At 36.8% G+C, this 26583-nt stretch overlaps 1 protein-coding gene across 11 annotated transcripts in view; it reads left to right on the top strand.

Annotated features, from left to right (window-relative positions):
- Positions 1–26583, top strand: part of NRG1 (neuregulin 1) — a 1062454-nt gene that overhangs the window by 925086 nt on the left and 110785 nt on the right. For 4 of the 11 annotated variants that reach the window (XM_021076404.1, XM_021076396.1, XM_021076395.1 and 1 more), the window contains exon 1: positions 13947–21603. The exons of the other annotated variants lie outside the window; for them this stretch is intronic. Coding sequence is in view for 3 of the 4 variants with exons in the window: in XM_021076396.1 (XP_020932055.1) it covers positions 20937–21603 (667 nt within the window). In the remaining variant the exon portion in view is untranslated. Of the gene's footprint in view, positions 1–13946; positions 21604–26583 lie in introns of those variants that run through there. 11 annotated transcript variants of the gene reach the window in all.

The following is a 26583-nucleotide window of genomic DNA, read 5'->3' as shown; positions in this document are numbered from 1 at the left end:
GAAGAAGTAGAAAAGAGTAGAAAAACAAGAGTTTTCAAATTAGAGTGCATCCAAAGCATTTTCAAATTGGCAAAATGTTCTGACTTTTGAGTTAAAAGTCAAAGAGTATACTTCATCTAGATTTTTTTTAAATCCATAATTAAGGAGATTTTGGAAAAATTATTAGTTTCCTCCACCAGAGTAGTAATTGATTATGTTTTTTTCCAATAAGAGAAGGAAAAGAAGCATGCTTAGTCTGTTCAATATAATATTGCACAGAAAACTCAGCAGGTCTTGTAAAAAGTGTGAGCTCACACTTATTGAGGCTTTCTCAGCCTCACAGTATCACCACTGAAACCTGGAGGAAATAATGTCTCCAGTAGTCCATCTGTGATCATCTTCTACTTTTCTCTGCCCTACTCTTATTATAATGTGTCTAGCACATGAGGTATTTGTGTACTTAGTTCATTTCTTTAATAAAGTGCTGTGTATACATAGTTCAGCTAATCTTCAAAGAAATGCTGGAATGGCACTTTCTATTTTATCTCAGTCTCTCAGAAGTCAGCAAAATCTTTTTTTAAAAACTTTTTTTTAATTAAAATATAGTCGATTTATAATGTTGTGCCAATTTCTGCTGTACAGCAAAGTGACCCAGTCAAATATATATATATATGTATATATATATATATATATATATATATATATACACACACACACATATATATATACACACACACACACACATTTTTTTTTCCTATATTACCTTCCATCATGTCTATCACAAGATACTGGGTATAGTTCCCTGTGCTGTGCAGTAGGAACTCATTTCTTATTGGGTCAGCAAAATCTTAAAAACCAACTATACGGGCCAGTGTGGGTTGTATCCCAGAGCTATGCTCATGTTCATTCGAGTCCATAGCCATCTCTTATTTAAGAGATTGGGTGTATAGGTTGAGTTAGTTCATCAAATAGGAGCTATTGTTTTGGTTTTTGCTCAGATGCTCCAGAGCCTCTTCTTCAGTGAACATCATGTTTTGTAAGACATGTAACCATAAAAGAGGGGAAAAAGGGAGAGAAAGGAAGAAAGAAAGAGGAGAGACAGACTGGCTTTGTTAAATATTGAAGAATTTTTATTTGTAATGCTAAAATATTTTACCAGTCTCTCTCTTAATTCTTAAAAGGAATTTGGGGCTATAAATCTCTCCATTTCAATTATAAGAATAGTAAAACATAGATGGGGATAAGCAAGTTGCTGTTTGTCAACTACAGTCAAACAGCAAATGAGTGGTAAATTTTGGATTAAAATTTCATGGCCCTGTTTCTGCTGTTTGATTCTTAGATCACTGAGGACTTACCCTCTCTTTAATTGAAATAAACTAATAGTTGATAACCCAGTTCCTACTGTGTTCCAGCAAGATGCTAGGAACTGTGATGTGTATTTCTTGGAGGAAGAGATGGCTGGGGAAAGTGAATAGAGAATAGTCCATGGGCTGAAGGTGTTTGCAGTAAAGCAGAAAGGGTTAATCGTGGTTAATTGAGCTCTTCATCTTTAATGACATATAATCATAACACAAAATAGAATATAGGGGAAAGCCTTTTAAGTCAAGTTAGTTTTTAAATAATACTGCTTAAGATAGAATGTTTATCCATTCTGTGGTATGTGATTTAAAATGAAATGTTTGGGTAATGATTTGTTTGATTTGTTTTACAATTGTCTTTTTTAAAAGTAGCCAATTGTTGTTTCTGCTTTATAGTTAAAGAATGGTCATTTTACCAAGAAATCAGAATCCAGAAATTTATCCCATTTAAAAATATGATGAGAATCTATTAATTACCCTTAATAGTAAAAGGCTAAGATTAAGAAGCATCAGAAATCACTTTGTACTATGCAGGGTTTTGAAAGTAGTTTGGGGAATTTTTAAAGAATTTAGAAATTTAACTGGATATTTTAGAAGAGTATAACCACAGTATGCTAAATTGAATTACTATTGATTATCAGAAACTTTTTCATGATACATAGATGGACTTACAAATATATGTTATATACCTGAGGAGATATATATTTTTATTAGGTTAACTTAGAATGTATATGGAAAGGTTGCAATTTCTTGAAGAGTTTTATTTTCATTAGGTAAATTTTTTTTAAATTTTCATTTTCTAAAGCCATTTAATTATCTCAAAAGTAGAAGTGGTGAACTTGAAAATGTACTTCTAGTTATATTATAATTGAGTGATACATATAGTAAATTAAAATAATAAAGTAAGCTAATCAATTACAGTAATTAAATATTGAAAAGCAAAATTTTCTTTTATGGTGATTCCTCTCTCAACTTTCTTAAAATTCATTTCTTGAGATGAGTGATTAATTGACAGGAAGCTTCTACACCATTTGATCAAGTTTTTAACTACGAATTTCCAGATAGGAATTAAGATATACTGAGAGAAAAATCTGCATAAGATAATATATTAAATGTTATTTTATAGTGTTCTATACAATTGGTGTCCTGTATTTTATTTTATTTTATTTTATTTCATTTCATTTGTCTTTTTAGGGCTGCACCCATGGCATATGGAAGTTCCCAGACCAGGGATCGAATCGGAGCTGTACCTGCTGGCCTGTGGCACAGCCACAGCAACTCGGGATCTGAGCTGTGTCTGCGACCTACACCACAACTCATGGCAACACTAGATCCTTAACCTACTGAGGGAGGCCAGGGATTGAACCCACATCCTCATGGATACTAGTTGGGTTTGTTAACCACTGACCTACCACAGGAACTCCTGTTGTCCTATATTTTAACTCAGAGATCTATTTTGTCAACCTATAGAAATCCATGTCACTCATAAATAAGGTAACTTTGAGAACAGATCAGATCAGATCAGAATTATTTATAATTCTCAATCTACAAAGCTATTAGAAGGAAGTTGCTGCATTTCTTCCAAAAATAAAAAAGAAAGAAATACTGTAATCTAAGATGTCCCACCTCCAATGAAATGTGCCAGAAAGAACCCACCTTGTCAGACAGGATATTTTATGATAAAATGTGATATGAAGGGAATGTGAAGAGAAATAGCTTCACATATGTCTGAGAGAAAATTGTTTAAGTGCCTATAATAGATTTTTTTTACAATTTTTGTACATTTCCCTTTAGTTGATCCAGATGGCTTTTTTTTCTCCTCCCTCCTCATAGAAGCTTCTTAATTTCATGCCCCTAATGCTCCAAAGCAGAAATACATCTTTGTTCAGACTTTCCTCAGGTTATCTGTGGAAAAAATAAACCCTACAAAGAGTCCTTGGGTATGTTTTAGGATGAATAGATCATGGGGGCAGGAGAATTACCTCGTATGTGCAAATGAGGCTGTGTGAAAGTAAGATAAGCTTTAGGAAGGAAATAGGTGACTCAAGGGCACATAAGCGGTTTATTCAAACCTTTAAAAATGTTTTTACACTGCAGGTAAAGGAACCCGAGATTTAAAACTGTTAAGCTTAGTGCAAAAATAAAAATGAAATACCACATCCTCTACATATGTACACACAGAAACAAGTATTATGGTAAAGTGTTCTGCTTGTTTTGTTTGTTTATTTTTTCACATACATGTACACATTCTATTTTCGCACATTATCATGCTCCATCATAAGTGACTAGACGTAGTTCCCAGTGCTACACAGCAGGATCTCATTGCTAATCGTAGGACAATTGCCTGTGACCTTTTGGGTAAAAAGTACATTGAGAAATTAAGTCTAACAGAAGCTTCTGATGGAAAGCGTCCCGTGAAGATTAGAGTCAGCAGTAGTCTCAATAATTTGGAGTTCCCGTTGTGGCTCAGCAGGCTAGGAACCTGACATAGTCTCTGTGAAGATGTGGGTTTGATCCCCAGCTTTGCTCAGTGGGTTAAGGATCTGGCGGTGCTGTGGGCTATGGTGTAGGTCGCAGATGTGGCTCAAATCCCACATTACTGTGGCTGTAGTTTAGGCCAGCAGCTGTAGCTCCAATTCAGCTCCTAGCCTGGGAACTTCCATATGCTGCTGGTTTCGCCCTAAAAAGGGGGGAAAAAAAATCTCAGTAATTTTGAGAATTTCATACCTTTTTTTTTTTTTTTTAGGAGAAATGCAGACCTGGGTATATTTTATTAAAAATATGCTCTGAAAAAAAAAAATGTTTTTGACCAATCAGGAGTAAAAGCAAACTCTTGATGATTTTGTGGTTATACCTAGATGTTAGATTATCTTCCAACCCCCAGCAACTCTTTGGTGATTTCATAGCTTTTGTTTCAAACAATAAACTTGCCACTTGTAATTGACACAAGTGTGCACATCATTTCCAAAACCAGATGCAAAGTCTTAAAGGAAGGAATTTTGGTTCATTTGTGTTTCCATCCTCATGACATACAACCATGCTGGCTCCCAGGAAATATTTATTAAATGGATATAAACATTAATAGTGAAATGATTTTTTTGTTTGTTTGTTTAGTTAGACTATCAACATTTCTAAAGTCTGTACACATGTGTAATTATAGGAAAACCACCTAAACCTTCAGCCATGAAAAATATAGTTAAATGTTTTTAAATCCAAATTTTAAAAATTTGCAATGGCTTAAATCATATTTATTAGAGAGTTTTTAACATTTTAAGAAATATTTCACACTCCATATGCTTCTATATTAAATTTATTTCTGGATTTTATATCTTGAAAGTTTCTTCACTTTATTATAAATGCTTATTTACATGGTGATTTATAAGAATCTGTTTCATCTTAGATGGGATTTTTGCAAATTATCTGAATAGCTACATATTAACTGACTGGTCGCTGTTCCTCCTTGCGGTGCTGAAGGGTCACTTGTTTGGGAGTCAGGGACTGACATGGCATTAATAAGGTTGATTTTTTTTTATTATCATTAAAAAATAATAACAAAATGTAATAATATCTTGTAATGAGCACTTACCATGTGTCAAGTGTTTTCTCTGAGAATAGATATTACTTGTTCCATTATATAGATGAGGAAACAGAGGCTCAGACAATTCAGTATTTGTCAAGATTATATAACAAGTTCCATGCCAGCCTCTCCTGTGTTCTTTTTACCCACTGATAATAGAGGTAGAGGGTGAAAGAAAAACCTTCAGAGGACTCCTTTTGTGACCTCTATCATATGTCTCTGTAAGGCTATGTGATCATTGAATCAGCTACTTTTAAAGTTGGTCTTTTCCCCTAATGAGATTACTTGGAGCCAATCCGTTTTATGAATCAAGTTTCCTGGGCAAGATACAGAAATATATATGCACATTTACTGTGATAAAAGACATTAAATCTAGAACGTTCCTGGTAACAAATTATAAGTACATAGATAATTTAGAAGGAATATCATGACCACCCCCACCCTTGAGTACACTCACACAAAAAGGTCTGTGCATTAAGTATATGAAACTCACGTTTTTCAAGAACAGAATAAGCATAATATATGGTATATAGCTTCAACTACTTTGTCCTTGATTTTGATAATTTTCAGATCAATTTTGAAGATGCAAAGTAAAAACTGTAGCTTTTTGTTTAAACTTCAGATTGCAATGGAAGATTATTTGGTTTTAGCAGTTTTACAGTAGGTTGTGTGTGTGTGTGTGTGTGTGTGTGTGTGTGTGTGTTTAGACTGACTTATTTTGTCAGTTTTTAGTTTTTTTTCCCCCCCAGGCAAGATGCCACTCTCATCCCCTGCTGCTGTTAACATTTAAAGCAGGCAGCCTTTTGTTGCACTGTGGTGTAAACTCCAAGTGACTGATGATGATTAAATAGAAAATGAAACTTGAATGGCACTATCTCAAAATCTACTTAAAGTCATGACAGTTATCTCTGTAGCAATTCATCAGTTTTGAACACATGAAGAATAAGAAATTATGGGGATTTTTTTGTGGCCAGATTGCTTTTTTCTTGAAATCAGACGAGGGAAAATACCCATTTGTCCCAGATCACTAAAACAGTGATATGGATTTTCAAATAGGGTGGAAATATAAATACACAGTTAATTATACCTGAACTTGAAATCAACACTGTACCTGTTTTATAGCTGTTGTAATCTTCTTACTTGCATTCAGACACTGATGTTTTTTAAAAAAGAGAATGCATACCTGTAATTAAAAAGCAAGCACTCAGGAAAGATAAGACAGAATTAATTGGGATTACAACTCTTCTTTCTGCATTGACTGCAAAAGCCTGATGATCTGAATTGTGCTTCAGCAGTGAGCTCAGGACTCCCTCCAACCCCCAAGGCTCTTCTTTAACATTTGTTATTACTTAGCTATTTTATTTGGCAGGGATCCCTTCTATCTCATCTTCTAATGCACTGGCAGGCTTCCTGTTGCCAATAGCTTAGAGCCTAGTACTGCTAGGATAAGTGACACAGCCGAACTTTCTAGCCTCTGCATCCTTATAAATAATGCATCTGGTTTCCTGTAACTACATGAACCCTTAGACTTCAGTCGGCATGTCTCTGTTAGTCAGGGTAAAAGAGTTGGTAGATGAACAGTTGTGGAAATATTTGTAGGCAGTTATTATCACTGATTAGAACCCGATTCCATTATATATGCATTAATCACTGGGTTAAATGCTAATGGAATGCTTATGATATTTATAGTAGACATAAACAAGATATAGAAAAAGACTATCTTTGCTGACTAAACTGCAGGCTTAATTTTACATGTAAAGTGCTTGTAATGTTAATCTAGGGCCTTTCACTACTCCATCAACTATAATTAGATCTAATTTACTCCTCATTTTTAAAAGCTCTTTTAGTTTGCACAGAATTCATTGACTTTTCAGGTGTGTGCGCGCTTGTCCTTAAAAACAATACGGAGATGAGGAGTTCCTATTGTGATGCAGCAGAAATGAATCCGACTAGGAACCATGAGGTTACAGGTTCGATCCCTGACCTCTCTCAGTGGGTTAAGGATCCGGCATTGCTGTGAGCTGTGGTGTAGGTCACAGACACAGCTCAGATCTGGAGTGGCTGTGGTGTAGGCCAGCAGCTATAGCTCCGATTAGACCCCTGGCCTGGGAACCTCCATATGCCGTGGGTGCGGCCCTAAAAAGACAAAAGACAAAACAAACAAACACACAAACAAAAAACAATAAGGAGATTAAGTATCAGGCATTGCCAGTGAGCTGCTGTGTAGGTTGCAGACCTGTCATGGATCCTGTGTTGCTGCTGTGGCATAGGCCAGCTGCTGCAGCTCTGATTTGACACCTAGCCTGGGGACCTCTATATGCCACAGGTGCAGCCCTGAAAAGCAAATATATATCATATATTCCCATATATATTTCCAATATATTCACATGTATAAATTTCCCACATATATAGGGGAAATCTGTGGCAGAAGAGGCATTAACTAAAGACCAAACTTTCCCTTTTCACTTTATAATGAATAATTTTAACTTGGTGTAAACTCACAGTGTTGTCTTTCTTATTTATTTATTTTTATTGAAGTATAGTGAATGTATACTATTACAGAAGTACAGGTGTACAACATAATGATTAACAATTTTTAAAGATTATACTTCTTTAATCTCTACTCACTTATAGTTATTGTAAAATATTGGCTATATTCCTCATGTTGTGCAGGATATCCTTGTAGCTTATTTTACACGTATTAGTTTGTACCTCTTAGTTCCCTACCCCTGTATTGCTCCTCCCCTCTTTCCTTTCTCTCTCCCCACTAGTAACCACCAGTTTGTTTTCCATATCTGTGAGTCTAATTCTTTTTTGTTATATTTACTACTTTGTGGTATTTTTTAGAGTCCACATATAAGTCATATCATGCAGAGTTTGACTTTCTCTGTATGACTTATTTCACTTGGCATAATAACCTCCAGTGACTCTTTTAAAAATCTTCTTCCATTGGCTGCACTTTCAAAATAGAATTCTCAGGAGGAGAAATAAGGATCCTCGTAGTGAGTATTATAAATAAGGAAGGACTAGTGCGTATGTACTATTTGCCACAATGTCCGACCTACTTCTGTTTTTCACAGTTAGCCTTCTCTTCTGTCTTCCAAGGTGACTCAGACCTTACCACTCTCAAGATGTGAATCATATCTCTCTCTCTGCAGATAACCTCACTTGCTACTTCAGAGAAAAGAGAGACTGCAGGGTAGAACTGCTTTTACCTTCTTGCTAACAGATCTATAACCCTCAGTCCAATACCAGGGCTGAGGCATAAGTGGCCACTTAGTAACCATTTTTTGCTATGGCTGAATGGATGGATAGGTAGATAAATTAGATAAATTAACATACATCTTAGGGCTTTAGAAATGTCAGCTACTTTTATTATTTAAAATACAGTGACCTTAAAATCTGAAACCTACTGCTTTTGAGAAGCAGGTCATCTTGAGGTTTCCATTTTTTACCTGCCAGACTGTGAAAAGTTAGTTTAAATGCTGAGCAGCAAATTTCCTAATTAGTTGCTCTACATTGGCTGAATTACAGTAATATCATTTCATTTTGAGTTGGACAATTCAAGCATTTAGCCTTAATTTTTTGACAGCATACATATCACTAAAATAATTATTTTTGTACCCCTTCAACACATTTTTTCCCAGTCAGAGGTTATTTTGAAACCTCCCATTTCCAGAAGTACGCTAGCTCTGAGGCTGAGATGCCTAAAAATGTTTTGCCTTTCTTGCACTTTTTACTTCATTTTTTTAAAGTTTTATTGATTTACAATGTTGTGCCATTTTCTGCTGTACAGCAAAGTGACCCAGTCATATATATATATATATATGTATGTATGTATGTATATATATTCCCTTTCTTCTATTATCTTCCTTCATGGTCTGTCCCAAGAGACTGGATATGGTTCCCTGTGCTATATGGTAGGACTTCATTGCTTATCCATTCTAATTCTCGCACTTAAAAAAAAAATTCAGAGATCGCTCTCTGCTATTCTCTTACATCACCAAATGCTTAGGTATCTTTAAATGTGCTTAAGAAGTAGAAGTACTTCTCTCAATAGATTCCATTGGTATTAAGGGATATGAATGGTTAATAGTAATTTATTTTTTGACATAGCCATACAAAACTTTGTGTCTTTTTGAAGGTAGAGGGAAGAATGAGGGGGATCCAGTTAGGCATGGGTACCTTTTGGATAGTCAGTGGCAGACTATGGCAAATATTTGGAAGAACAGGAGGTGCTGATAGAAGAAAAGACAGGTATTTAACTTGGGGTTAAGGAGACTTAACCTGAGGATGGGTTATTTGTCTGACCTCTAGTGACAGTGTCCTGGAAAAACCTCAGGGAAGAATTTTTGAGAAATGCTTCAGAAGATTTATGTTTCCTTTGAGAAGCCTGTCTGAAAAGCCTTCAAACCATTTACATTAAGCCTTTTCTTCTTATAGACAGTAATGTGGGGCAGAAAGAAGCCTATAGATGAAACTCTTTGCACTCCAGTCATATGTAAAAGAAGTACTTTTCCTGAGAGGTTAAATTGCTTGGTATGCCTCTTGCTGTTGGTGACATGATTTAGTTAAATACAGATGCTTTTAGAGGGGCTTTGTACTGCATCATAAATATTTAATAGTTTTATAAAATATCTGTATGCATAACTGGGTGGGAAACACAGCCGTGGAAAAACTCAACTTCCACATCACAGTCTCTGGCCTTATAGTGTCCTCTGACCAGCTGACCATTGAAAAAAAGTATATTCAGGATGGGGGTGTCATTCACAATGAAAGGATTCTTTTTTGTTTCTCAACAGAATGAAGCTTACTGTTTAACCCTTCTGATTTTGTCAGTAGCTTGAACTTTACGATTTCCCAATTCACATTATTCATAGATGTTCCAATTCCCTAGTGATTGAAGTATAGCATTAAGAAAAAAATCCCTTCTCAATAAATAAATGGTAGAGGAGGAGGGGATAGGAAAAGCTCTTAGATTTTCCGCAGCAGCTAATGGTTTGTCATATAAAGTACTTCATTGCCATTAGATAATGATTCAAATTGTATGAATCTTACATTCTGGATATAATTTTGAAATTCATCTTAAAGTAAGAGGGGTAGAACAAGGTGGATAGGGAGGGGTCATGCAAGTGGAGGAAGGAAAATAGTTGCAGGTTACCGAATGTGGGATTGGTAGATTGTTTTGTTTGGCATTGACTAAAGAATTTTTTACAATAAAACTTACTCTATTTATGGTGTCCAGAAACAGCCATAAAAAAACCTTTTTAAGATTTTCTAGCATTTTGTTATGAAAATTTCAAATACACAGAAAAGTTGAAGGAATTGTAAACAACTTATGCCCAATCCCTAGATTTTACTCTTAACATTTGCCATATTTGCTTTATCAAATATCAATTCATTTATCTATCAATCAGCTTTTTATTTTGGATGCAGTTTCAAGTAAGTTGCATATGTGAATGTATCTTTTTCCAAATATTCCAATATACATGATTCCAGTATGCTTTATTACATTATTTAAAATAATGTATTGGTGATGGATTATATCAACAAATAGAATATAGGTTTCTCTGGAATAAATCATTATATTTGGACCTGGGATTTTTTAGTCACCATATTTCTGAGTATAATTCAGTCATCACAAGCTTTCCTTTTCCTCTTTCTTACAATCACTCCTTCTCCTTACAGTTCTCCAGATTAAAAGAGCATGTAACCCTACTTCTCAGATATTCGCAACATTTGCTATTATATATGTTTGAATCATGACAATGTTCAACTGACACCTGTTTTGAGATAAAGCCTTCTTTCCTGAAGATGATCTCCCTTCCATCCACCAGTGTCCCTTTATGCTATGCCCGTCCATGCAAGCCATTAGAGCCCACATTCTGTGTGTCCTCTTAGTGATGAAATGCTGTTGAATAGCTGAGTCCACATGTGAATACTGGTTTCATAATAACTTCCAGGAAAAGAGTCTGAATATTCAGTAGAGTTGTGACCAAAAGTGGTCATGGGCGCATTAAAGATATTAAACTTTCAAGTAGAAATAATCACAGCTAAAGGTCATAGTGAGATATTTCTATGGAGATAACCCATGACAGTAGTGACAGAAAATCTAAACTATCCACGCTATGGTAGTTGCTCAAGGGCATCTATAGGGACAGTAGGTAACTAAAGCCCTTCCTTTGTAGAAATGAGTTGAAAAAGGAGGAGCAATAGACCTGAATTCCAGTCTTGACTCAGAAATTAATTTTGGTGCCCCAGGCAGGTTATTTTTATCTCTTAAGACTTTTTTCTTTTTGTATAAGATAAAATTCATGAGCAAGGGCTGGCTGTTCCAACTCCAAGAGTCAGTCAATGAAAAATTTAAATCTAATTATTCTTAAGATTATGGTTCATCTTTGCATTAAGCCTACATCCTTTTACTGCAAATAATTTCTGAGATAGAAAGAAAAGAAACAAGTCATTATTCAACCAATCTGATGCCAGCAACACATTGTGTGGTTTATGAGAGAAACTTTTGAATTGGAGGTCAAATGAAAATCATATTTTTATCTTATGACTATCAAATTCATACTTTTAACGTAATCAAAATTGTAACAATGCAGAAAAAGGTTCCGCCCTTTGGATTGAGAAACAGCGGAAATATATAAAGCTGGCATTTGGTTTTTAAATAGGGATACTTCTGCTTGTATGAATATCGTAAGGCTTATGACCTTACAACAGAATTGCCAATCAGGTGGTTTACTCGGAATGCCAGATCAGTTCTGGAAACTGCATATACTTGAGGGCTCCTTTTTTTTTTTCCTTTGGTGCAACTTTATATTTTCATGCCGATCAGTAACAAGGAGAGAAAACTGTGTAGACTCAAGGGAAAATGTCTATTGTAAAAGGTTTCCTCTGGCTGAAGCCTTCTCATATTTAGAAATTTTGACTATATTTTAAAGTAGAACAATTCAGATCAGTCCTTACCCCACGCTTCCTTTGTTTAGCGTAAGTTGTGAGGGTTTATTTATACATGGTTTTATATGCTGTTTCACAGTCTCTTGAGTAGCTGATACTTTCTTACAAGTAATTCATAACTGCCTTCATACGTGGGCCATCTCATGCTCAATGGTTTCTGAAACAGAAGATTTTAAAAAACAAATTAAAAAAATGGATTTATCCCTTCCATTTTTGTGTACTAAGAGAGAAAACTAAGAAAAGATGTAGGGTTAAACAAGTATGAGAAGTATGAACAGAGTAAACTGTTTTATAAAGGCTTTATTTGTAATGAAAAACAATTTCTTGCTTATACAATGCATGAAAATTGTTTTTTGACTGTAATAAAATAACATTCTAGCTGAATAAAAAAAACAAATTAAGAGATTTCTAGGGCATTTGTAAAAGTGATGTGCTATACACTACATTTTTTTATTGATCTGGGGACCAGTTTATAGAGTCACCTGACCAATAACTGAACTGTAAAACAAACGGCTAATGCCCAAATATAAATCAAGTTTAAAAACTTGCTGTTTTTGAAACTTTACTAAATTTATATTACAAAGCATTGATTAGCAATGTTTAATTCCTTATGTTTAATTTCTCTTACTACACCAAAGTACAGTCTTTATTATTTTTAAATAAGGTTGTACATGTACCTGCACATAAAACACAAATTATCCCTTGTATATTTGTTACATTTGCCATAATACTTAAACATAGAACAAACAGAAATTCTCTCTTATCTGTGGTGCTCTGTGCTGTGAACTTAACTTATAGTAGTGAATATTAATGAAACCAAGCAAAGGCATTTGTTCAAGGTAACTGATTCCACATACATTGTTCTATTAAGCATTATGAAGGACCATCTATCCATATAACATCAGAGTAGTCACTATAAAGATGACTTTCCTTCAGGTTTTTCTTCTTTCCATGATACACAGAATCATTTAACATGATTTGCGTTGATTCTCACAAGTAAAACTTTGTATGACATATCCTTGATTTTAAGACATTTTTCTGTAGTTTATCCATCCCTCTATAGTAGAGTTTCCATAACGATGTATTCATTCAATAATACTTACTGAGTGGCTTCCATGTGCCAGGCATGTTGTAGGTAGTAGAGATATAGTGATGAAAACAGACATAAGTGCTTGCCTTTATGGAATTTACGTTCCAGTGATGGGTTTAAGACACACTTCACAACAAAGCACACAACATGTTGAAAATGCAGATAATTCAAATGACTGCCACTTTCTCCCCATCTTTGGCTCATATTTCTAGTATATTCCAAATATGGGAATGGAATGGTGTTGAATAATGAGAAATAACATTTAAAGAATATAAAATGAGATAGACTTGTAAGCCTTTGCCCATTTTCTCATAAAACGTCTTTGAATTGAAACTCTCAATGACACATCAATTTTTCTATCTTTACTTGTGCTTTTGAGTTCCTTGGGATGCCTTATTGCATCACCAACATCAATTTAGTGTTCATAGTTAATTAATAGTTGTCAGAGATTCAATGCTACATGACCTATTAAGATTTTTTAGAAGAATAGCAACCTATACCTGACAAAGTCTCATTATTTTAGTGCGGTTCACTAGTAACACTGATCAGATGGAATATGTTTTCCTTTTACTTTTTTTAGGAAATAAAAATGCTTATATTTTTAATAAAGCTAATATTTTACATTATCATTATATCTAATGCTTATTTTTTATATTTTAATTTTTTATTGTTATTTCCCCAATACAATTTTTTTCTGCTGTACATTGTTTTCCTTTTAAAGTTAAATGTTGGAGGGAGTTCCCCTCGTAGTGCAGTGGTTAATGAATCCAACTAGAAACCATGAGGTTGCAGGTTCGATTCCTGCCCTTGCTCAGTGGGTCAAGGTTCCAGCGTTGCCGTGAGCTGTGGTGTAGGTTGCAGACGCGGCTCGGATCCCGCGTTGCTGTGGCTCTGGCATAGGCTGGCAGCTACAGCTCCGATTCGACCCCTAGCCCGGGAACCTCCATATGCCACAGGAGCGGCCCAAGCAATGGCAAAAAGACAAAAAAAAAAAAAAAAAAAAAAAATGTTGGAGAAGCTGAAACCATGGCTAGTGTGCAATATAATTTTTTCATTGAGTTGGAATTCTCATGACATAAAATTAACCATTTTGCTGTGAACCATTCATTGGCATTTATCACAGTGATGTGCAGCCACCATTTCCATCTAGTTCCAGACATGCCCAGAGTAATTTTAAAAGAAAGATGACTTGTAAAACTAAAAATAAAATCAACCATTTGTATATAACTAATAATTTTACTTATGGGGAGTGCAAAAATAATAGGTTCTCTCCAGGTGAACCCATGATAACCATCAGATTTAATAAAAATCTTTCAATATGAAATTCTCACATCCTCATCTTTGAAATCATTTACTATACCTTGAGCTATAGCTCAAGATCAAGGGATCTAAATGTATAAAGAACAAACTGTGCAGGGTAAATTGATCTTGTTACAAAATGAGAACACAAACCACAGTCAATATTCAACATTTGATACAGCCTCACACAAAATAATTATTCCAATTAAGTCAGTTTGTCTTTTCTGAGATAATGTTCGCTGGGTAATAATAAAGCATAATCAGTCTTGACTCACCATCAAAGGGGGAAGAAAAAATAATTGCACCATAAGGTGAAATGAGTTTCATCTCACCCGTTTCACATTGTGAATAATGTAGAAGGACATCAAAGAGTAGGTGGATTTATTTGGTTTGCCCTTAGAGAACTTTTCTGTTTAGTTGAAGAGAGAATTACAGGAAAGACAGTTAAATGTTGGGTTATTCCCAAAGTTCCATCCACTGAAAGGATCTGTGCTAGAGAGTTAAGTGTAGTTGGAGTAACAGAGTTTCCCAAGATGAAGATAAATTGATAAAAGGCATATTTGGGAACAATCATAAAAATTTGGTAAGCATGTATATCTGAACTGGACATTAAAATATTTGAAAATATGGAGGGGAGTATAGAGGGTATGTTGAATAATACATGGATATGAAAAAAAGTCTACCAATTTAATAGAGGTGTCATAATCAGTGTAGTTCCGTCACAATTAAAAATAAAACCAAACAACATACATATATTTAATGGAGAGCACAGCTCTAGTTTTGGACACTAGGATACTGATAAACATGGCCTTCAAAGGAATTGCATTCTTCTGTCCTATATGCATAATTAAATAATAACACCTGTGAAGAGGCACCCCAAGTAGAATTAAGGAATCCTGTGACTGAGACTTGGGATCCTGGAAGGGCTCCGTGGAGGAGCTGAGACATGAGCTGGGGGAAGATTTTCAGATGGATGAGAAGAGGCTAACTGATCCATTTGAGTACTTTGTCTTCTCATAGGAAGCAGCAAGTTTTAAGGATCCTTTTAAGCCCTGAAGCTTTCTTGTGAAAATCATGATTTCATAATTCATTAGCAAATGAATAAATCATGACAGTTTATACATAGTCATCTACAAAGATGATAATTCAAAAGTGAAATCGCTGCTGTCGTCATGGTATTAAATACCGTGAGGTAAATTCTACTTTTGCAGCCATAGACTTAAGGAGTGAGGGTAAACATTTCAGAGATAAACAATTTTGGAGTGAAATAGTCAAACATACCAGAAAAAAGGTAGAATAGAAAATAAATTCGCATAATATGGACAAAAGCAAAGTGGCACTTGCCATCCTCTTTCATCTGCTGGAATTATGCTAAATACTTCTGATGATAACAAATTAAAGGAGAAGCAGTAGCCTATCTTGAATTGAAGTGGCAGGAGAATTTGAATATTTTTATTTGATGACATAATAGGATGGTTTTCTTCATTGAAGCGGGCTTAGGGAGAAGCTGGAATATTATGAAAGTGGATCAGAAACCAAGTATGTTTTGACTTTGTTCTGCCAGAGCTCATTCTACATGACTGTATCTCCTCTTAACCTCAGGTTGGTTTACTAATATTTACTTCCTTACCTGCTGTGGTGAATTAATCGTGGCTGCAAATTTTTTGTCACTCTCTCTATCAAGATTTATTTCCCCTGACCTTGAATCTCAGCTGGCCCTGTGACTTCTAAGCCAACAGCGTATTCCCAATAGGGAAATAACCTCTGCCACTTCTGTCAGTCTTAAGACAGCATCCTATCAGAACCTAGTTGCCATGCTGTGAGAAGCCTAAGCCAGGTGGAGAAGCCACATGTTGGTGCACCATCACCATCTGACCATGCACCGTCACCATCCGACAGTCCCAGCTGAGTTTCCAGTTGATACCTTGCATCAGCTGCCAGTCATGTGCATGAAACTTAAATGTTTCAGTTCAGTTACATTTCCAGTGGATTGAAGTTTCAACTGCCATCTGATGGAGCAGAAGAACCACTCAGCTAAACCCAGTAAACCTGCAGACTAGTAAGAGATAAAATGTAGTTATTGTTTTCAGGGCACTTATTTTTTCATAGCAATGTATAACTGAACTAGCTTTCCAAAGAAAATCCCAGAACTAAAACAATGAAAGAGCTCATTCAATTTAAACTATAAATATATCATATTTAGATAACCTATGTTTAATTCTTATAACTTCTGAAAATCATTAGGTGGAATTTTAGAAGGCTCTTGTTTTGGAAACTAAGTAACTTGAAGTTCATTTCCAGCTACATAAAGGTAATAATGCCTATTTCATTGTTACACTTTCTGGTTCACATATTTTTCTGATTGATGTGATAGATAAGCAATCCATAATCAAATGCATTCTTTTGATTAAAAATGAGAAATAGGAGTTCCCGTGGTGGCTCAGCTGTAACCAACCCGACTAGTATCCATGAGAATGCGAGTTCATCCCTGGCCTTGCTCAGTGGATTAAGGATCAGGCATTGCCGTGAGCTGCAGTGTAGGATACCATGTTGCTATGGCTGTGGTGTAGGCCAGCAGCTGAAGTTCTAATTTGACCCCTATCCTGGGAACTTCCATATACCACGGTTGCAGCTCTAAAAAGACCAAAAAAAAAGAGAGAGAGAAACAGTGTTTTTCAGTAAAATAGCATGAGTCAGACCTTTGTTCAAAAGTTGGTCCTACTGCTTAATAGATGTGTGTCCTGGGCTAAATTACCTACACTACCTGAGTCTTTTTTTTTTTTTTAAGATAATATTTACTGTACAGGATTAATGAAGATCAGAAATCATGGATGTTAAGAACCTAGTAGCGTTCCTGGCACAATGATGGAGCTCAATAAAAGTAGCTTTTGTTGTTATGAAGGAGGTGATCATGTGGCTTTAAAAAGGTAGTAAAGATTCATTTTTCAAGGGGACATGGAAATAAGGGTGTTCCTAAGCTGTGTTGGAAATGGAGTCTGAATGATTAATCCTTGGCAATTTTTCCTGCAAATATGCATGTTCTCTTCAAAAAAATTCTGATTCCCTTACCCATCCACACTACTCAGGTTCTCAGTTCGTTATTGCTGTAAAGGAATTAATAAAGGGATAAAGGCAACTCTGACTCCTAGTCCCAAGAATAGAACTAATGGAGAATTTCTTAGTTCTATCGTTTTTCCATTAGTTCCTGTCCTACTCCCTTTCCTCAATTACATTTACCTTCCAATTTGATAGGAAACAACATTACAGGATGCTGGCTCTTTGCAAGGTGATCTTAGCTCTAAGAAGCCAAAGAGGTCATGGATTATATCTCTAGGAGGACATGTACACATCCCACAGTCTGATTAGTGTAGTCCAGGGGAAAGAACAGCTGTGGCAGCCCACAGGACTCTGTTTCTGAAGTTTTGTTCTAGCCTTTACCTAATATGTTCTTTTCCTTTGTAAGTGTTGGTCACCTTTAATATGATATCTATTAATCTCAGCAGTGCCCAGAAATCTCTTTGTCTGCTGATTATGTTTGTTCTTCATGATTAAGGTGAGGTGAGTAGTCAAGTGAAGGGCCACTTTTCTTAACTGTGGGTTACTGCTCTTGGTATCTTTTCTTACCTGCTTAATTTGGGCTACCTGAACCCCTTTTGGTCTTGGAAATCTAGGTGACCTTGGCTGTGGGTGAAATGCCAAAATATTAGACATGAATGGAATATTGGTTTGGGGCAGAGCTGAGGAGTTAAGTGTCACATAATTAAAGTGGGTGATCTCTAAAGGAATTATCAATTATTCTAAAATTTAGCATAAATATTTACTTGTCCATATTGGTTGTATTTGCATGAATGTTGATAATTAAAATTATTCTAACATTTTTTATTAAAGTATAGTTGATTTACAATGTTTTGTCAATATCTGCTTTACAGCAAAGTGACTCAGTCATAATACATATACATTCTTTTTCTCATGTATCTTCCATCATGTTCCATCACAAGAGATTGGATATAGTTCCCTGCGCTATACAGCAGGACCTCATTGCTTATCCATTCTAAATGTAATAGTTTGCATCTACTAAAATCTTAACTCCTCTTAGTTTGAATACTATAAATGCCTTCATATAGATTTTCTATGATGTGTAATTTCATGTTTGTTACTAGAATCTTTAAGAAAAACCTCTGCTTTAAATCAAATAGTTAATGCTTGAAAGTAGGCATAGAAATTATTTTATTTTTGCTTTTTAGAAATTATTTTAAGGGACTTTTTTCTGGTGTCTAAAACCAGGTTATATAGGGGTGAATGTAAGGATAATTCATTTTGCCCATAAGCTTGTCAGTAATAATTATAATTATGCAAATTGGTTTAGGCTTTTGTCGTTTGTTGCTAGCTATAGTACTGCAAACACATTTGAAGATATTACTACCCTTTAGCTAATTTATACTTATGGACTAATTTCATTTTGAAAGAAATGATAATATTATCGCATGTCCACTTACAGCTTAAAAATATTTCAAAGCAGTGGAGAGTGTGTGCTTTGCCAAATACAGTGTGCTTAAAGCAGATTCTCTCCAGACTTAAGCTCTAAATTTTACTGCTTCTGGGACTAACGTGGTGGTTATGTAGTATGGATTTAGAGACAGTTTTTAAGACCCCTATTGACATAGGTGAGCAAATGGTTCCTTGGAAACTATTCAGGTGTCCAGTCACAGTAGAGCATGGATTAAAGGTTCAGATGCATACAGCGTGTGCTGACAGGAAAATAACGGGAGGTTCAGGGCAGACTACGCTCTTTATTAAGGGCAGTGCATTTCTTCCAGTCTTTTAACCACTGCTGTTTTAAAAGGAAAAAGAAAAAAAAAAAAAAAAAAGGTCAGCATTGAAACGATCTGTAAGGGAAAACTCCCAAAACTTAACCCACAAGGCATGCTCTTATAGAAACTCTTCTTAACACTTGCCGTGCGGTTAGAGCAGAGGACATGTGGTATATATTACAGCACCAGGGAATTCAACCTCCACAGTGTGGAGTCACCATGAAGGCTAATTTCAAGATGAAGTAAGAGCCCTTTGCTTCCTTTGTGGCTCTGTTACTTTACTAGCGTTTCTTGTCATCATGGCATTCGTCTAAGACCCTGTGAGTGGGACAGGGCAGTGGAAATTTAAAGGGGACCAGAGTAGGGACATATGAACCCCTCTTCCCTTCCTGAGCACCTCCCCCCTTCTTCCAACATACACTCAGCACTTCCCACTGGGCATCACCAAATCTGACACAATCATTGCAAAAACGGCTGAAGACAGAGCTGTCCATGGTTAGGAAAAACTGTTCTCACTGTTGGTTGAAAAATCAGGTAATAACAGTCCTCTTGGTGAACAAAACTTACTAGAGGGCTTGGGAAGGAACACTGTCTCTCAGCAGCAGGCAGGAAGAAATTGCTGTTGAAAAGCTTACCTCTCTAGGGAGGAATCAGATATCAGACTTTGCCAAGACTCAGGTCCAACCCATAAGGTCCCACCTACATCCCCCGCCCCATCTCAGCTTTGTTAGATCGCTTGAATCGATCGCTGGCTTTTTCTGACCCAGCAGTGGGTGCAGGAAGGAGAGCCAGCCAGACTTAGAGCAAGCAAGGTGGGGGTGGAAGACTGGGGCCGCTTTGGTAGAGAGAAAAAAAAAAAGAGAAAGAGGAGAACAGGGATGGGGGCCATAGGGACGAAGCTTAACTGGTGCCTGCCTGCTTCTCTTTGATTTGATGGCCTTTATTCCTCCTAATTGGATAAAATAGGAAGTCACTGGCAGTCCCGTGTTGCAGGGTATACTGATTTTACTCAGAACAGCCAGCAGCCCCAGAGTGTGGATGGAGGGTGGGGGTTGGGAGAGGAGAGAGGAAAAAGAAAAAGAGAGAACGTCTTTGAATGAGGGGAAAAGAAGGGAAAGAGACGGTGAAGAAGGGATGAGCCCAGAGGAAGAAAGTGAATGAGTGCTCAGGAAGGACAAAGAGGAGTGGTTGGGGGGTGGGGGCGGAGGTAGGGCGGGGAGCGCAGTTACCGCCCCTCCCAGCCGCGCTCTCGCCTTCGGATCCCTCTGTGATGATACTGTTTGCAGTGATGCTCGGAGGGCAGGCACCTGCTGCTCTGTAATGATTCAGCCCCTTTCAGCCGTCGCGTTAACACAACAGGATGCTGTTGCTACTGTCACTGCTGCCTCTCCTGCCGCAGCCGCTGCTGCCGCCGCCGCCGCCGCCGCTGGTCCTGCTTTTGCTTTTACTTCTCCTGCATGACAGTTGTTTTCTCCATCTGAGCAGATCCCAGCTTCAGATGCTCGAGGTGAGAAACATGCCATTCAGTTTGGGCTACTGGTTTACTTAATTGACCAACCACCAGCTTGGTTTCTCTTTTTGGCCTCTGTCCTCTTTGACCAGCTGGGATGGTTTGGAGAAGCATTTAAAAGAACTGCAAAAGTGGCCCAGAAACAGCAGTAAAGAATTACAATATACTTTTATTTGGTAGTTGCTAGAGGCTTTTTTCTCCCTTCTTTGCTCCTGAACTCTTGCTTTTGATAATGGCCTTGGACTTGGACGACTTATCGATTTCCCCCTGTAAGATGCTGTATCATTTGGTTGGGGGGGGCTCTGCATGGTAATGGACGGTGAGGGAGGCCAGGCCTTCTGGAGGTGAGCCGATGGAGGTCTATTCCCCAGCCATGTCCGAGGTAGCTGCTGAGAGGTCCTCCAGCCCCTCCACTCAGCTGAGTGCAGACCCATCTCTTGATGGGCTTCCGGCAGCAGAAGACATGCCGGAGACCCAGACTGAAGATGGGAGAACCAGGGGACTCGTGGGCCTGGCTGTTCCCTGCTGTATCTGCCTGGAAGCTGAGCGCCTGAGAGGTTGTCTCAACTCCGAGAAAATCTGCATTGTCCCCATTCTGGCTTGCCTAGTCAGCCTCTGCCTCTGCATCGCCGGCCTCAAGTGGGTCTTTGTGGACAAGATATTCGAGTATGACTCTCCTACTCACCTTGACCCTGGGGGGTTAGGCCAGGACCCTATTATTTCTCTGGATCCAACTGCTGCCTCAGCTGTGTGGGTCTCATCTGAGGCATACACTTCACCTGTCTCGAGGGCTCAGTCTGAAACTGAGGTTCAAGTTACAGTGCAAGTTGACAATACCATTGTCTCCTCTGAGCCTTCAGCGGTACCAACCCCGAAGAATCGTATTTTCGCTTTTTCTTTCCTGCCGGCTACTGCACCACCCTTTCCTTCACCCACCCGGAACCCTGAGGTGAGAACACCCAAGTCAGCAACTCAGCCACAAGCAACAGAAACTAATCTCCAAACTGCTCCTAAACTTTGTAAGTAGAGAGAGGGGGGTGATGCTGTCTAAAGGAGAGGGGTGGGCTTTATTGAGGTCCTCAAAAGCGTTTTCTGGAGCACCTAGCTGTGTCCTGTTCTTCTCTGATTTTAATGGCATGGTTTTGTTGAAGTATATCATGTAACTGGGAGGCTTGGGCAGGACGAGGGAAAAGATCTTGTCAACTGCTGGTAAGAACTGATGCCCTAACTGGAATAGGGGATCCAAAACTTCAGTGTCTGTGAGTCATGCATGTTTTTCTGTTCAAGTCCATTTATTTCTAACACTTTTTAAGGTCAAAACATCAGACCATCCTTTTATATATATATGTATATATATATTTAATATATAAAAGTGACAGAAGTGAGTATGATCTTATGTCTTTTTTTTTCCTCTGTGTAAACTTCCAATCACCTCTGCTCACCTTACTGTTACCCTCTGCCTCCCAGCAAGCCCAAGCTGCCTGTTCTCTTTCTCCATCTCTGCATCCTATCCCCTAAACCTCTTCTCTCTGGGTTTGCATTTTAATTGGTCCTTCCTGATATCGCATGAAGTCTTAACTCATGGGCAACACTCAAACTCCCACCAGCATCAGACAGTTGCTGTCCTGCTTAGATTGTACTTACAGTACTGAGCACTGATGAAAGGCAGTTTTATTTTATTCAGGATATGGTACAATTCTGCAGGAAAGGATTTTCCCAGATTAGTTTTGTCTTCTGTAATCAAATGTTTAAATAGCTTCCTTGACAATAGTTTAAAAGTACAAGATCCATTAGGTACATGGTTTGGGGTTGGGTTTTTTGTTTGTTTGTTTGTTTGTTTTAAGATGTGTCATTCTAGTCCATCAAATTGCAGCAGCCCGGTTTAATAACCTGTGATTGAAGAGAGGCCACACTCTTAAAACAATGCATACTGCCATTTGTACTGGGTCATTGCAATGCTTTAAAATGGAAAAGTGGACAAATATGAAACCATGACTAGTCAGATTGTTCTAAAGGTTATTATAGAAAGAGAGGAGTTTTCTGTAGCATTTTTTAAATGTTTCTAATTTATTTTTGTTTGTCTTCTGTCACTTTTTACCATTGAAAAGATTCTCTTAGAAAAAAGTAAAGGATCAGAGGATTCTGTCTGAATAACGTGTGTAAAATCTTTTAGCATTAAAGCAGAGTTGAGGGTAAAGATTCTGTGATGAAACACTCACCCCTTCTGTTTCCCTTTAGATGGTAATCAAGAATAAAAATATCTTTTTGCAGACATTATGTTCAGTAAGAGGGAGAGCCGTGTGTTCTACAAACGCGGAAAAACTTGATTTGTGCTTGTGATTCAAGCTCATTTTATACACATCCATTTCAGTAGCAAAGACTTAAAGGAAAAAAGAGGCTGGTTTTTCAGGTATAATTAGGGAAGAACTGCTTCTCTGCAGACACTGCTTTGTATCTCTATCAACCCCCTGAAGCATCATTAAGGATCTGACAGCCATCACTGCATTCACCGCCTCTTCCCACCTGGCAAAGTGACCGGGAAATAATACCCAGATGAAATGACAGACTATAAAAAGCAAGTACAGATCATGCAAAGAGAAGCAGAATTCACCAGGACGGCAAGGTTACTTCTTTGTCTTTATCATTTTCAACTTAAGCCTTTAATTAAAATGTGCCTGCCTAGGTTTAGCTGTCCAGAATAAGAAAGAGGACCCTTTGAAAAACTCTTCAACTAAATTCTATAATTTTGTCATTGGAGGAAAACAAGCAAACAAAGAAAACCTCCAGCACGTTTTTTTGGGGGTTTTTTTGTTTGTTTGTTTTTTTTGTTTGTTTGTTTTTTCTGATGGAGGCCCATGTTCAAAAGTATGTTGTGACATTTTGAGAAATTCTTTTTTAAGGTAAATTCTTCTACTAAGTGTTTTAATAGATTATACATTCCATACAGTTTCTTTTCTTTTCTTTTTTTTTTTTTTTTTTTTTTCCAAGCTGGGGCATTGATTTTTTCTGGCATTTATATTGAGTGGAAAAGATTTACTGCTGCCTAAAAGCATCACAGGGGCCAGTTCTGGCCAGATACACAGCTGCATCTTTCTGAGTGCATTGGAGATAAGCATGCAAAAGCTGTCTGGGAAGTAGTTTTCTCCAGAAAAGTTAGGGCTGGAGAGTTGGTTCACACTTTGCCACCAATAGGATTTGCTGTGGGGGATCCTCTGGGTTAAATTTTTGAACAAGTACCTGAAAATAACCTAAACACTTAATATCCTAAAAATTGTGAGTCTGTGTTATTTATTTTTTTTAAAAGGAATTTGTCCAGGGAGCTCTGTTTTCAAACACTCATAAGTTGTTTAAAAAGCTTATAACCATTAACTAAAAGGAAAGGGAAAGAAAAAAAAAAAAAGGCTTGGAATTAGATTGTCATTTTACAATCTCTTTCACTTTTTACTCTTCTGCTAAGAAAGTATCGCTTAGTCACAGAAAGAAGCGGAGCTTTTCTTTCATCATCCTGCGCCGTTTGGACATGAACGAAGCTGTCAGGGCTTATATTTTCAAAAGACATTATCATATCTGAAGCATGCTCTTCTGTGGTCTCAGGACCTTATTCTCCTTTTCTGTTCAGGATATTCAGCATATTATGCACAGAGCTGTAGCCTTCAAGGTCATAGTCTGTGGAGGGCTAATTGATTCTTCTTTATCCTGGAGCCTGAGAGAATGGAAGAGAGACAATCTAGTAATTGTGTCTGCTGTGTTATTTCCCAAGCCAAACTACCTATTAGCGTATTACGGTTTTATTCAATAAATACTAGAATTCCTCTCTCCCTTGCTGACTCTTCTAAAATCAAGATATTCATTGTTTTTATTATAATAAAAAGCAAAATATCACATTCTAAATTGCCTAGCATTAGAGTGGCTATGTCAGGTGGTCTAAAATAGGTATTTCTTCCATAATATAATTTCATGTTCTCACCCTATTAATCTATGCATACATGTAGATACCAAGACATCTAATACAGCGTTGGAATTTAACATATAGACTATATATAAAATATGAAAACATTAGAATATACTTATATATAATACTAAAGTTTTTCTGTGTGTGGTTAGTGGTTTCTCACTACAATCGTCGTATTGCAAAGATAATAAGTTTTTCATTTTCATCGAGTCGCATAACATTCAAACCATTAATTTATTTTCTTTGCCTGGGCTTTTAAGTTTTTCTTACTCTCCATCTGTATGGAAAGATATGACCTGGGAGATGGCAAACTTAGATGACTAAAAAAAACAACTGACTAATTAAATTGTAACCAGGCTACTATGGTACCATCTTGAAAGAAAATGCATTTCTGGTTGGGAGAGCCTGGTTTACAGATTTTGGGGTATAAGAATGTGTTAGTATTTTCATCTTAGGCCAGATTTGTTTTGCTTTGTCTTAAATCTTTGTACTGTTAGGTTTCATGGCAAACCATTGTTACCACATTGACAATATGAATTACTACCATATGCAAAAGCTCGACATAATTAATTGAATATACCATAGGATTTCTTCCCTTCAGTTGAAAAGTGGCATTCATGTTAAGCCCAATAGATTCTGTTAGTTTCTTGAGATTATAATTAGAGATATTTCAGAATGGTGATCCCACATAATTTTTCTCTGCTTTAATCTTATTTGTTGAAAGCCTAAGACACTAAAAAAAAAAAAAAAAAAAAAAAAAAAACTGGAAGATCCTCAATTTGAGCCAAATAATTCTATAAATTTATTGATGAGGAAAGCCAGACTCTGAAAGACCGAGTAAAATCAATTCTTTCACTAAAATTCACAAGACTCAGAAAGGTTTAAGAAAATCCAAAATAGTAGAAATCAGACTAACGTTCTGTCTCCCAGATTTTACTCACTTTTCTCCTTTCTTCCTTGCTGTCCCTTCCCATTCTCCTAATTATATCTTGAATCTTATTTTTCTAATTATACCATATTGGCTTTATATGTCAGAATTCCATTGCATTCTAAGGTATCAAAGCCTCTTCACCTTTCTTTTCTTTCCTATATAACGTTATTGCATTTTTATATGGAGCAGCATTTACACATCTTAGAAAAACACACGCCAAAAGAAGTCTCCACGCAGTGAACAACATACTGGTTTGTTACTGGCACCATCAATTCAAATGCACATCCCTTTTCTTTCTCTCTGCTTTTTCTTTTCCTTTAAATGTTTACACATATCAGTATTTCTGCATTCCCAGAAAATCATTATGCCCCAGACCTTACATCTCTGTTCTTTCTTCCTTCCCTTTTAATAATTCTTCATAATATCCTTTTAAACCACAAAGGAAGAAATTAATTATAGAATGAAACCAGGGCATAAAAAAGTTATGACTTGTCTAATGTTAAACTAGAAGTCCCCGGGAACTAGGACTATAACTCTTGTCTGCTGAATCTATCGAACTTTCTAATAAGCCATAAAAGACACCATATCTACTTTTATGCTCGTGTTTCCATTTTTATTATTGTTGTTATATCCATGTTTCAGTTGTCTTCCACCATTTCCTCTTTTTTCCCCTTTATTCAGTGAGTACCTATTAAGCACCTACTATGTGCCAAGCATGGTTCCAGATGGGTTATATCACAATAAAAATAGAGCTTGCCCTCATAGAGCTTATGTTCTGGTGGATTTTTAAGGATCTATTTGCACAACTCAGTTTGAGTTCTTTCTTTACTCTCTTATACATACACTCTTGAATTCAGTGTTTCTTCTCCTTATCTTCATTTTAGTCACACTTTGACTGCCATTCCTTTTCCTCCCCTAGTATTCCTCTTCTCTATCTGTGGAGTACTGAACACTTGTCCAACAATGTCCTTTATCTTAAAGTGACACTAATCCCATTCCTGCTCCCAACAAGCTGGGTCACTTTGGGTCATTCCAATTTGGCCTCTATGGCACTATTTAACCAAACCATTGAAGTGGTTAGAAGGTAATATCTTAGTCCTTTAGGAACTCTTTCTC

The sequence above is a fragment of the Sus scrofa genome, chromosome 15, assembly GCF_000003025.6.
Source record: "Sus scrofa isolate TJ Tabasco breed Duroc chromosome 15, Sscrofa11.1, whole genome shotgun sequence".
Classification (NCBI taxonomy): Eukaryota; Metazoa; Chordata; class Mammalia; order Artiodactyla; family Suidae; genus Sus; species Sus scrofa.
This window is presented reverse-complemented; position numbering and strand designations above follow the sequence as displayed.